General features: G+C 36.0%; 2 protein-coding genes across 8 annotated transcripts in view; one reads left to right on the top strand and one right to left on the bottom strand.

Annotated features, from left to right (window-relative positions):
* COL4A5 (collagen type IV alpha 5 chain) overlaps nt 1-6,519 on the bottom strand; it is a 256,477-nt gene extending 249,958 nt beyond the window's left edge. For 4 of the 6 annotated variants that reach the window (XM_019662459.1, XM_019662464.1, XM_019662462.1 and 1 more), the window contains exon 1: nt 6,014-6,518. In XM_019662459.1, the coding sequence (XP_019518004.1) occupies nt 6,014-6,094 (81 nt within the window). In that variant the 5' untranslated portion in view covers nt 6,095-6,518. Of the gene's footprint in view, nt 1-6,013 lie in introns of all 6 variants that reach the window. The other 2 variants (XM_019662460.1, XM_019662461.1) reach the window with 2 other exon arrangements.
* Nucleotides 6,520-7,843: 1,324 nt separating this feature from the next.
* COL4A6 (collagen type IV alpha 6 chain) overlaps nt 7,844-13,464 on the top strand; it is a 314,136-nt gene continuing 308,515 nt past the window's right edge. For both annotated transcript variants that reach the window (XM_019662440.1, XM_019662438.1), the window contains exons 1-2: nt 7,844-8,102; nt 8,301-8,352. In XM_019662440.1, the coding sequence (XP_019517985.1) occupies nt 8,092-8,102; nt 8,301-8,352 (63 nt within the window). In that variant the 5' untranslated portion in view covers nt 7,844-8,091. The remainder of the gene's footprint in view (nt 8,103-8,300; nt 8,353-13,464) is intronic.

Raw genomic sequence — 13,464 nt, 5'->3', positions numbered from 1 at the left:
ATAAAACATAGTAACCACTAAAAAAAGTTAGCTATCCTAATTTATCTGCAGATATAGCCTTTCTAAATTGCAGGGTCTATTGCACATACCAAACACTTTAAAAATACTGATGGTCTAATCAGTGAAAATACTAATTCCCCATGAAAGAGGCAGTACTGATAAAATAATACAAAATATGGAATAAAAATTGTTCATGGCAGTATTTCTTACAATGGTTTAAAAACTTTGAAATTTAAAAATATATTTTTCTACAAAAGTGAACAGGTAAATTAATTGTGCTGTGTATAAATATAAATCATATGCAGTCATTTAAAAATATTTTAAAACTGATCATTTTAATAACATGGGAAAAGGATTCATAAGTAAATAAACATTAAGATATAAAGCTGTATATAAAAGGATCCCAACTTTTTTTATTTTAACCTACTTAATTTTTAAAGACTAGCTACATAAGAAGGAAAATGATCAAAACAGTAGTAGAGATAAAAGTCATTCATTTATTTACAAGCCTTTCTATCAATAGCAAACATTCCATTTAAAAAAAATAAAAGAAGGCAGTTATTCATTTAAAAAAAACAGTAGTAGAGATTATTTTTGTGATGTTGACAGAATTGTGGACAGATTTTTATTTTCTTCTTTATAATTTTCTATATTTTTCAAGCTTCCAACACTGAGCATGTATTACTTTTGTTATCAAAATCAACATGTAAATTGGTTAAATGAAAAAACAAATATACAGCTGTCATCTTCAAAGAGTCTATAATTAATAGGGAAAACAGATAAAAATCTCATGATACAAAATGCTTATAAAACCGAATTCAATTAGATACCAGACTAATTGTGAGAGGCTACATATTACAAATGTTCAAAGATGGGGAAAATCAGCAATGATATGTAATAGTAAAAAAAACTTTCACAGTACCTTTTATCTATTTCCACTAGCATATAAACTCTATGAAGACAGGGACCCTGTCTATTTTATTCAGTTTTATCCATGGTGTCTAGTACAGAATGTTTTGTGGACAGTACATATCCATGAAGGTGGAAACGTAACAACATAAATACAATTCTTAAGTACTTATGAGTTACTGAATAAATATCTGCTGAATGAATGTAAACAATTTGCTGAAATTGAGCAAAGATTTGAATCCACAGGATCCTAATCAAGATTGAGAGCCAAAATCTGTATGCAGTGCTCAAGGGATTACAGGAAAGCTCAGCTACGGTAGAATGGAGGGAGTATATTGTAAAATGTAATGAAAAATAAGGTTAGATAAGGGAAATATAATGACAGGTCTTGAAAATCAGGCAAAAAATGTGAGAGTTGGTGCAATCACAAATGGTAGAGTCACTAAATTGTTTGTAATGGCAATAATGAAATCTAAAAGTTACTACGTGCCAAGTACCATTCTAAATGCTTTACATAACTTCTCTCATTTTATCCTGAAAACAATATGTGACATATATGCCACTGGCTCCGTTTTGCCAATGAGGAAATTAAGGCTCAGAGGTTACTACTTGGCTGAAGTTCATGCACCAGTCAGATTGCAGGTCCAACTCCAGAGGCCAGATTCTTAAAGACTCTGTATGAGATATCTACAAAGCCCACATGTCTGAGGAGAGATACCTGAAAGCAGTGTGATTGTCAATGATGTGTGTTTATTCTGTGGTCTTGGACTGGAATCAGAAGTATCAGTACAAATTCATGTTTAATATACATATTAATATTTATATTCATGTTTAAATATGTAATATTAAAGATATAACATATAACATTAAATACCTACATATTAATAGTATATACTGTAAAATACTATACATAATATATAAATAATTACATATATATATATATTATATAAAACGAGCATGCAGATCTTGATCTCTAAATACCATTACCCAATCCAAAGAATCAGAACTTGAAGAAATGACTAATTCCAGCGTTAGGGCATGGAAAATAGAGAATGAGCCTGGAACTTAAGGGAATAGTCAAAAAATGATGGAAACACATTGAAAGAACACAGGAGCCAGCTGCTAGGGGCTCCTACTGGCCAAATCTGAGTTAATTTCAGCAAAAATAAATATCAAATAGCATAATTCATTATAATTTATAGAATAAAACAAATATCCATAAATCCACACTGCTATACACAACTAAATAAATACTTAAATAAGCAAATAGCAGAGAAGGTAAAGTTCTTTGTTACATTAAAGTTCCATTAAAAATGCAGAATATGTTGAAAACTGAAAATCACCAGTTGGCAAATGTCACAGTAATAATTGAGGCCAGAATCCTCAATAGATGTTAAAATTAGTGGGTAAAAGTATGATGAGACAGGATATTTACATTGTCATACAATATCACCCCACATAGTCTCACAAGATGTGCTCACTTTGTAATTACAAAGGGAAAAAAATAGTGACTTGATAGTGTATAAGCCTGGCAGACACAACCTTAACCAAGTTCTGGTTAACTCAAGGTAAAGAGGCTCATGTGTTGTATATTCATATACAGACATCAAAAGCCAAATAAAAACACAAGAGAAAAACGTACACACTCTTACACAGTCAGAGGACAGAGAAAAATAGACAGATAGATAGATAGATATAGATATAGATAGATATATAGGTATATATGTATTTGCACAAGACTATATACATAAATATTTGAGTGAATACATAGAATTGAATATGTTGGGTAGGTAAATTAGCAAAAACAACAAAGATGAATTGGGCATCTTAAACAAAGTGTGCCACCATATACACATACCCTGTTTTATCACAATAGACATATGCCTAAAAAGTTCAGTATATTTAAAATTATTATAGAAACTGACTAATTAAAATAATAATAAGGCTAATCTTTCTTCAAAATAATCATCGAACACAAATTATAGTCGTTTTATAAATCTAACTTTTTATAAATGTGATTTTATAGAATCATACAAATGGCAACATACTGCTTCTAGATTGCTTTTAAATTATCTCTGTACACACATGCACATATAGAGATCAAACTCTGATCTTTTTATTCTAAGCCCAGAGCAGTTTCTAGTATACCATGCTGCTTCTCCTAACATCAGCCAGAAGAGATGTAATCCCCATTTTATCATTTCCGTTTAACCTCCTGTGTCTCCCCCTTCCCCCACCCAAAAAAGCAGCAGAGATCCAAATACTCTGAACAGCCAATAAATCTCTATAGAGCACATACAAAGGAGACAGTATAGAACAACCAATAAGGGTAAAGAAATTGGAGTCAAACTGCCTGGATTCAAATTTCCAGCTCCACAACTACTACCTTTGTGATTTTCGGCAAATTACTTAACCTCCATGATCTATAACTTCTTGATCTGTAAAGTGGGGATATGAATGGTATATTCCTCATAGGTCTGTTGTGAAAATTAAATATGATCATGTATATCACCATATTAGCACAGTTCCTGGCACATAGTAAACACTCAAAATGTAAGTTATGATAACAGTACTGACAAAATATTCCTATGGAGCAGTCAACTTCATCGAGGAAGAAAAACTGTTCCATGGCTACAAACCACACTGCTACTCTGTATCAGCTGTTGCCTATGGTCACATGGGAAATAGTATATTTAAATTAGAGAAATCTATCTACATTACTGCGCACACACACATACACAAAACACTTGCTAACATTTGTACAGTAGTATAATTTTACACACCATATCCATAAAGTAGGATTGCATATCCTACTGACAGTGAGTCAGTACAGGTGTAATTACCTTTACATAAAAATACATTATTTCCATCAGTAGAAATGACTTTTTCAACCTAAAGCTGCCTTTTTCTCTTACCGCTAACCTCTCGGCATGAGTTTATTCCACCTAATAAACTCTCCCTAAGAAAATTTTCCACGTATTTGTTACATCCCAATTTGGCATGACTTCAGAGATAAAGAAATCACTTAACTATGAAAAATTAAATCTAAATTTAAGTAGCAATGCTCTTCCTGATGTAAATGTCCCAATACTAGACTATTTCAGCCAACAACCAGCCCCAATGCCATCCAGTTTACCCTGGAGAAGGTTATCAATATCCCCAGCACTAGTATGGAGAACAGATACCATTCACATCTTTGAGATGATTAAAACATTAATCTAACTAGGATATTGAAGTATCAAGTAGAAAAAACAAACCCTTGGTTTTATTAGAGGCACAATATCCTAATGAGGGAGAAATGGGATATAAAATGTCCTTAAAAATTATACAGGAGAAACAAGGGGAAAAAAAACCGTCATGGTATCATTTGTAATTTCTTAATGAACACTTAATCTTTAAAGGTTCCAAGAAAATAAGCTTGCTTCCAACTTTTGCCAATCATAAAAAAAAATCACATTTCTAATATAAATTGAGTTACTGTAAATTGATATATAGTATTGCTATACATACCCCTATGATAGCTGGTGCACACTTATTAATAGCAATGTCAAAAGGAAAAATAGAAATATTTAATCAAATATCCACAAAATCTTTGCCCCTGGGCCAAATGCCATAAGAGGTAAGCACCTAGAAGATGTTTTTAAAAGTAACTATTTTCAACAACACAATCGTAGTTTTATCCAAGGGTCTGTAGCACTGTTTAGCAACTAAACCTTACTAAATCAGATGTACTAAATCAAAAACACAATTTTAAGTCATCTATCTACTTAGATGGAGGAAAAGTTGTGGCAATTGTAATTTAAAAATGTGATATGCATGTTTTTTCAGCAGATTTGCTATCATAATTATGTTGTGCTTAGAGTATTATGAAAGTTAGTTTTCATACCTTGAGTACACACTTTCTGGAGGATATAAGGAGGGCAATGTAATCTGTGGCATGCTGAGTGTATAGAGAAGCTAGACAGCTAACTTAAAAGTGGACCCAGATAAACTATAACATAGCAGTTACATACAAAAAAAATTGAGTCATTCAACCATGTGAAGACCTAAGCCATGGTCTCATATTAAAGTGTTTATAAAACCACCCATTACGATCATTCAAATATAACTTTTAAATAATGTCACATATTTAATTCTTTAGAGGTTAAGTGAAATTAAGGATGATGGGCTTTAGGCTGGAGAACATTTTTTTCTGACAAAGCCATTCATTCCTTTACATTGCCTCTCATCCCCAGAAGGATAGTGGGTAGGCCTACCCAGATACCCTTCTAGGAGATATATTGGGGTTTTAATTCTACATCCCTAAAACTGAGTGGAACTCTTTGCTCTGTCATTTCACATATGCATCCTTCTCCACTCTCCTTTAAACCAGAATACTCATTCTCCATTGAAAAAAAGAGAACTCTTTTCCTTTAAATAGGTAATGGGCGATTTCTGAATTTCTTCATGTTAAAAAAAAGTAAACAACAAACAAAAACCCAGAACTTAAAAAAGACAGACAACTCGAGGCCTGAGGCTATTCGTCTTTACCTCATTCTTCTTGGTATGTTACCTGAGCATTTGCAACAAGGATGGCAAATGGGGAACACAGGTTTTACTGATCAGAGGTGAGGGTAGGTTCAAGTTTTCAGGGAAGGGCAAAAGCAAAGAACTTCATGGGTGCCCTTAACACTGATGAAAACTCGATTTTGGAAAAGCCAAAATCGTAAACTATAGGCAAAGTTTAAAGAGTGCGTGGGTTGGGTACAACTAGTGAAAAGGTTAGCCGGCAGGCAGGGAAACACCCAAAGGCGGAGGGTGGGGATAAAAAGTTTTAAATTCCCACCAGATCCTGCATCCCCCGCCCCAGGCTCTGCTCTTGCTCCCAGAGCAGCTAGCTGCAGGAAAGCAAGTAGCCCTATTTTAAAACACTTAAACCGCCCCCATGGACTTCAGAAGGTTTGAGTTAGGCGAGAGGGTTGTAAATGTTTCTTCCTAAACAAGTGAAGGCAAAATTGAATTCCCGAGCCAAGCCAAGGAGAAAGGAAGGGAAAGGCACAAACAGTGATTTCAGAGTGAGAGTGAGGTGATGGGGTGGGGGTGGGGGTTAGAAGGAAGGACTTACCGCAGCCTCTGCAGGCTGCCCCCAAAGACTCAGGGCCAGTAAGAACAAGCCGGCAGCCAGGCTGACTCCACGCAGTTTCATTCTTCTCCGGCTCCCGCAGCTCCTTCAGCACCCACACGAAATCCCTGGCTGGCTCTGACTAACTGACATAATCTTGAGGGTTTATTGGGCGAGAGCTAGAGCCAGAGAGGGACAGTGAGGGCGTCCCAATTGTGCCGGTCAGCTGCGGTGAGGAGAAAGAAGCTTTTCAAGAGTAGAGGGGGGTAAAAAGAAGCAGGTATTCTCCCCTCCCTCCTCCCTACCCCAAAGCCGGTCTCTCAGGAGCACTTCTCCCTTCTGTCCAGACTTGCAAACTTTTTCTTCACGCAAGTCCCTCAGATCTACTTTCTTCCCTCTCTTCCCCCGCACCGCCTCCACTCTAATAGCACCGGGGAATTTGAGGATCACTCCGCCACAGCTTTAGACTGCACAAGGAACCTGCGAGGGAGTGACGCTCAGTTATTTGGGGGAGGGAAACTTCCAGACCAGTTGAATGAGCTTCCAGCCTGGAAGCTTTTCTATTCGTTTACTCGCACTTCCCGTTGATACTTCTCTTCCCTGCCTAGTCCCCACTCTTATTGGTGTAAGCACCAAAGCCAATTACATATAGACCTGAGCTGGGACTATTTTGTAGCGGATGGATCTCAGGGTATCGGGCTTTTTTATTGTCAATGATTAGAAACAAATTTTGGTCGCTGCTCCTTGGGCTGCTGGTGTTCTTTGCCTTTCACCTGCTGACAGGACAGAGTTTCTACTTACAACAAAATATGTGAAAATATTATAAATATATAAATATATTTATGTAGTTAAATATATGCTTATAACCAAAGAATTAAGAAAATGAACATACGTATATGTGTGTGAAGACTTTATGAGGGATATATATATATATATATATATATATATATATATATATATGAGATTTGGGAGCATTCAGTAGATATTACTAATTATTATATGGTTGAATGTTATTGTAGTAGTCATATCTTTTTTCAGCTACACTGAATGTCATAATTAATATTTACCTCATATTAAGCTAACATAAAAGTTGTCTACTCTCATTGCATTTGTGCTTCAGAGGGATTTAAGACAGATAATTAAATAACTTTCATAAAATTTTTCTTAAAAGTAACACAAACACCTAACTGGAAATACTTGTATGGAGTTAATGGCAGCTGAACTGATGTCTTCCAGATAAAGTAGACTTGACCATTACTTGCGTGATTTTAAAATACAAATTTTTAAAAATACCGACAGGCCCAGAAAGACTCTGTGGAGAGTCTTTCAGGGGGTTACTGAAGAATTCTTCAGAACATTTCTTTTATCTCAGACTCTAGAATTTACTACTTTCAGAGTGTTTCAGGGCTTTGGACCTATTTCATGGGGGCCCACTCATCCTTAGGTTCTACTCAGTTTAGGATGGATTTACAACTCCAGTAACAACCACCACCACCACCACCACCACACGAGCTTAGTATACAATCAATTAGAATGAGCGTTGTATGCATTTGGGCAAGCCTGTGAGGGCACTTTGGGGCCCATTTGTCTATCTAGGAGTCCTATGCCTTAATCTATGTATGTGTAACAGTTAACAGTGGTTTGCAGGAGTGTGTGGTGCATAGTTGCTTACATCCATGTATAGGTATCCATGGGCCTGTGCGTGAATCTGTGGGGATGCGTGGGAATGTTGTGTGTAGAGGTGCCTGAAAGTGAGAGAGACAACGGGCTGCCCAAGGTAGGGGGGATGATTGACAGCACACAGCCCCGCCCATTTCCCCTCCATTCCTTCCTCTCGTGGTGCATGGAACTATCTTTTGAGTGCGGCAAGTTCTAGCCAGCACCGCTGAGTGTGTTTTCCCTTTGAGGAACTTCTTATCTAGCAGCTGAGTTTAGTTTCCTCCGAAGTGAGCCACTTCGCCCCTCTACCTTGTCCTCCTGAATAAGAAAGCAGCCGCCAAGCATCAGCGAAGCCCCGATGAGCCCGGGCCGCGGAGCCGCTTAGCAGTCTCCCGGGACTCAGCTCCAGAGGAACCGCAAGCATGCACCCTGGGTGAGCTGTTGCTGCCCCGACCTCCCCTCCTCTTTCCTTCTTTGGAGCTATTTTGCCAGAACAGAACTACACCTACTTGTGCTTCTGTCATTGCAGGGAAAGTGGGGGCAGGCAGCAAAAAGGGGTCGGGGTCTATGGACATACATAGGACCCGGGAGTCTAGATAGCCCATGTTACTCACCCTCCCTCCCGTTTCAGGTTGTGGCTGCTCCTGGTTACGTTGTGCGTCGCCGAGGAGCTTGCAGAAGCGGTGAGTCTCTTCTCCGGACCCCTTTCCTACTCCTCCTGTGACCCCTCCCCACCCCATCCCACCTCTTGTGTTTGTGTTAGGGGGGGTTACAGAGGGTTGGCCCCCAAAACGGAGGTCACATCACTCTAATTTCTAGTGGGAGTTAGTGGGGTTCTTAGGGATTTACTGTCAGGTCTTTGGGATTTAGGCATATTTCTGTCCCAACAATTTGTAATGGGTTGGGAAAATACAGTAGATACACATTTCTGAGCCTTTCCTGCACGACTTAAGATGACTGACATCTGATGCCTTTCTCTGCATCCATCTCTAAGGCAGAAGAAATGTAATGTATCTACTGTATTTTCATGTTCTTCAAGAACATGAATTGGCACACAAGTTTGAGAGTGGGCGGAGAGCACAAGTGGGACTTGAAAGTGACGCGAATGTTGTGGGGGTTAAACTTAAGTATTTGCTTGTGAGTTCTTTGACAGTACCAGGTGACAACATCTGGATTCTTTAACTACCTGAATTGAACTAATACCACTAGATGTTGTTCAATTTCTGCCTGATGTTTCCTTTCCTTTTACTGATTTTCCGTGTCATCAGAAAATTAAAAGTTAAAGTGGTTAGAATAGGGAAAAAAACATTCTACAAGTTAACATTTCGTAGTCCGTTTAGATAGCATCCATAAAATCAGCTAGGGATTGCAGGCAAAGTAATTTCTATAGAAATTTGGTCAAGAAAAGTTTAATAGATCCCAGAAAGTAGAGAGACTTCTAATGGAATTACGGGAATAATGTACCAAAGGTGGAGTGATCCAAATAATCAGAGATGCTGCAGTTTTCCAGTGTCACTAGCTACTCATGCTGGCAGAATTTAAGTTAACTGTTGAGTTCAATTATGAAGTTGTTCAACTATTGAGTTCTATTTCACTGCTTTATTAAAACAAACAAACAAACAACTCTTAATAATAGCCAAAGTTGTGTACCATATAAATGATAAATGAATATATATTCCAAGTATTTACCTGGTGGGTTTTTGCAGTTTTAACTGATTGGCTCTATTTTTAATACTTTAAATATTTAAAAATCCTATTTATAGAGCCATACTTAATTCAACCCAATAAAATTACCTAATACCTTTATGGAAAAAATGGGTTACTTAGTTTTGGTATATGTCTTTAAGAAAATATCAGAAAGACATGAAATATTTTCTCTTATGAAAAGAGGATGATGTGAGAAAACTTGTGACCTCTTAACTCAGAACATCAGCTCTTATGTAAGCAAATCCCAGATTTTGCAAGTAGAAGTATTGATCTATGGTTCTGCACACTTCTCCATCTTATTTCTCTAGTATGCAAGTTGTTACCTTGAGGCTCAATACTGCATTTACTGAAAATGCCAGGTTTGCATTAGTTAACAATTTGTCTGAGAATCTTGCCACTTGTAAAAATGTCATGGTTTGACAGAATACCCTGCAGCAAATCCTTTATTTTCAGACCCTGGCTGGTCATATTCAGTGTACTTTGGGGAAAAGCATTAACAAATCATTCTGTATAGCTGGAGACTTCCCAAGCACTGCACCCTATCACTTAATATCCTTAAAAGTCACTAAGGGATGATTTCTTCAATTCTCAGAAGTACTGAAGTGTGTCTCCAAAATTGAGCACCGCTTTGGTGAGCTTTTTTATTCATTGTTTTACAGTGTCACCTGCTTTATCAGTGTGATTGACCCTGGTAAGACTAAAATAACCTTGTGACTTACTGACAATACTTTTTGCTGTATTTGTGCCCAGAGCTTCTTCCTTCACTTGTTGGTTAGTTATGTATAATGTCTTTGATGTTGTAAAGCTATTTTTTTTTAATTTTTGGAAAAATTGCAAAGAGAAAGAAGAGAATCACAGGGTAAGTTCTCAGGAGACTTTTCTAAGGGGAAATTGTTTTTGTTGTGTTTTTTTTTTCATACTCCTTGAACTAATCTGTATTATTCTAAACTATATTATTTGGTTCTCATCTTCTTGCCTCAATTCCAGTTTATCCTCTGGGTTTGTAATGTTTTTCACCTTTCAGATGGTTTTAGATATTTGAATTATCTGTACCTCATTTGACTAATATTAATGAAAAAAACTATTATACATAGATTGACAGGAACTATGTTCTACTTCACTATGAGAAAGTCTCTTCATTGTAGAGAGTTAAGTTGCCAATAATGGGACATTGGTGAGCATTTAAGATATGGTCATTAAGGTGCTTTTGAGTTCTTTCTTTGTCAGAGTTTATAAAGCACTGCTATTTATTGAAGGGATGGAAAGCTAAATGTTAAAACTCAGGATTAACGAATGAGTTTCCATTTAATTTCTTTTAAAGGAGTGATGATCTTCATTCAGGTGAAACATTTGCACAGTTTATCTGAATGAGATAGAGTTAGGATTTCAGAATATCCATAATTGGTTTTGGTTATTAAGTGCCTAAGGCACAGCACTCACAAAAAATTATTTCAATATAGCCTCTAACTCTCTAGGAGTTTGTTTTCTCAGACAATGGTGACCAGTGTGTTCCTTTAAAGATAGGATACAGAATGATAAATTATAATCTGCATGTGCCTTCATTGTGTAAGGGAAAAAAAATAGAAAGATCCATATCTCACCGTAGGCCAGCATGTCTAGGAGTTAAAATCTGTCCCAAAGCAGTCAGGGTCCGTATGTGGTTTTTTTTCCCAATTTGCCCCAAATCCTGCTTTCATGAAAGGCTCTAATACAACCAAGCATATTTAAAAGTCAAAGCCTACTTGGGGAGTTATTTGGGTGGGGAAGAAGCAAAGGGGAGAAAACATATATCTATTGTCCCTTCTGCAAAGAGCTAGGTAATATGCCTTTAGCCACATTCAAATCAAGGTCAGATTAAAATACAAACTTCTTTCCTTAAAGTTGTAAATTGCCTAGGTTGGTTCTTTCCAACTGTGATTTTCAGTTGTAATCACAGTCATTAAAGTATGAATTGAGTGTTAGGTTTTCCAGAGATGGAGAAAATCCCTGCCCACTCTAAGGATCAAGAAGAGTTATTTGCCTTGTTTGGGGCTGTGTCTCTATGAATTACTTTCTTTTTCAAAACAATTTTATTGAGATAATTTACATATCATGAATACACCCATTTTATGTATACAGTTCAATGATTTTTAGTAAGTTTATCACGCTGTGCAACTACAATGATATCTAGTTTTAGAACGTCGCCATCACCCCAGTAAGGTCCCTCATAACTATTTACAGTTAATTCTCATTCTCACCCACAATCCCAAGCAGACATGAATCTACTTGTCTATCTCTATAAGTTTATCTTTTCTGGACATTCATTCATATAAACAGAATCATAAAATATGTAATCTTTTGTGTTTCACATCTTTCACTTAGCACAATGTTTTTGAAGCTCATTCATGTTATATACGTGTATCAGTATTTCACTATTTTTTTTTAGTATTGGTATTCCACTTTGGATATACCTCATTTTATTTATGCATTCACCAGTTAATGGACATTTGGGCTCTTTTCACTTTTTGGCTATTATGAATAATGCTACTATGAATGTCAACTACAAATCTTTGTATAAACATATATTTTATTTCTCTTGAGTAGGTATTTAGGAATGGAATTGCTGGGTCTTTTGAAAATTGTATATTTAACCTTTTAAAACCCTGTAAAAATGTTTTCCAAAATGGCCATACTACTTCACATTCCCACCAGCAATGTATGAGAATTCTTGTTTCTCCACATGCTTGCCGAAACTTGTTATTGTCTGTTTTTAATCATAGCCATCCTGGTGGAAGTGAAATGGTATCTCATTGCGGTTTAAATTTGCATTTCTCTAACAACTAATGGTGTTAAGCATATTTTCAAGTGCTTATTAGCCCTTTTTACATTTTGTTTGTAGAAATAGCTATTCAAGTCTTTCGCCCATTTTAAAATTGGGTTGTCTTCTTCTTATTGCTTTGTAAGAGTTCTTCGTATATTTTAAATTCAAGTTTTTCGCCATATATGTGATTTGCAAATATTTCCCCCCAGTTTGTGTCTTATCTTTTCATTTTCTTAATATGAATTCTTAAAATAACCTTCTGTTTGGCCTACTAGCAAACACCCTGTATCAGCTAGCTATTAAGTACAATATATGACATATATATGTACATAGAATATATATCTTGGGATGAATGGGGATACTGATACAGATGTATAAGTACATCATCAAGTGCATCATCAAATGACTATGTAAACTGATAATACGTGAATAATATTTTAGTTACATTATTGATGGGTCAAATATGTAGAAGGAGAAATAGATCTTTTTATTTAATGTGTTAGTAAAGAAGCAGATATACGAGTATTACCATATCACAAATTTGTTTTCATATGTATTTTGATGATTATATTTAAATGTAATTGGTTTCTATTGCAATCACATGTATTTTATTGAATCCATTGAAAATATTATTCTGAAAGCAAGTGTATAGTCTTCACTAGACTGCCAAACTAATCCATGGCATTAAAAAATATCCTAGTTTATGCAATTGGTTTTTGCAACAAACAAATTGCCACTTTAAAAGGCTTGTTCAAGCCTACAAATGCCAACAATCTTTTAGATTTTAGGCATTTATTAAGTCCTCAGTAAACATGCCCCCATATTGTATAAATGCATAGTCAAGCCAGATCACAGGAGCAAAGTGTGCTGCTCCTGTAATTACTTCATGAATATAAGAATGAAACAAATAAATTGATCTCAATTATCAATACATATTGATTTTTGCTTCACCACCCATGCTTGGAGTATACACTTGCCTGATACTATATAGATGACAGGATATAGACATATAGAAATAAGATAATAAGAAAGCAACATGCTGTATTAAATTATCAAGTCTTTTTAAGCTTGACTAAATGTCCCAGTGAGGCAGATCACAAGGCTCTAAATTATTTTAAAGTCTAACTTAATGTAAATATAAAACCTGATAAGCATGCCCAAGGGAAAACAGTGATAGAAACTTAGTTAAGAGCAATTATCTACTCTCTTTCCATCTGTAATCTATCCTTCTCCCAGGATTTATTTTGTATTTCTACAAACAATATTGAAGTCTCCTCAATTATAAAAA

The sequence above is a fragment of the Hipposideros armiger genome, unplaced genomic scaffold (genome assembly GCF_001890085.2).
Source record: "Hipposideros armiger isolate ML-2016 unplaced genomic scaffold, ASM189008v1 scaffold_377, whole genome shotgun sequence".
Taxonomy (NCBI): domain Eukaryota; kingdom Metazoa; phylum Chordata; class Mammalia; order Chiroptera; family Hipposideridae; genus Hipposideros; species Hipposideros armiger.
Note: the sequence above shows the minus strand (reverse complement) of the source record. Positions and strands in the feature narration are given on the sequence as shown.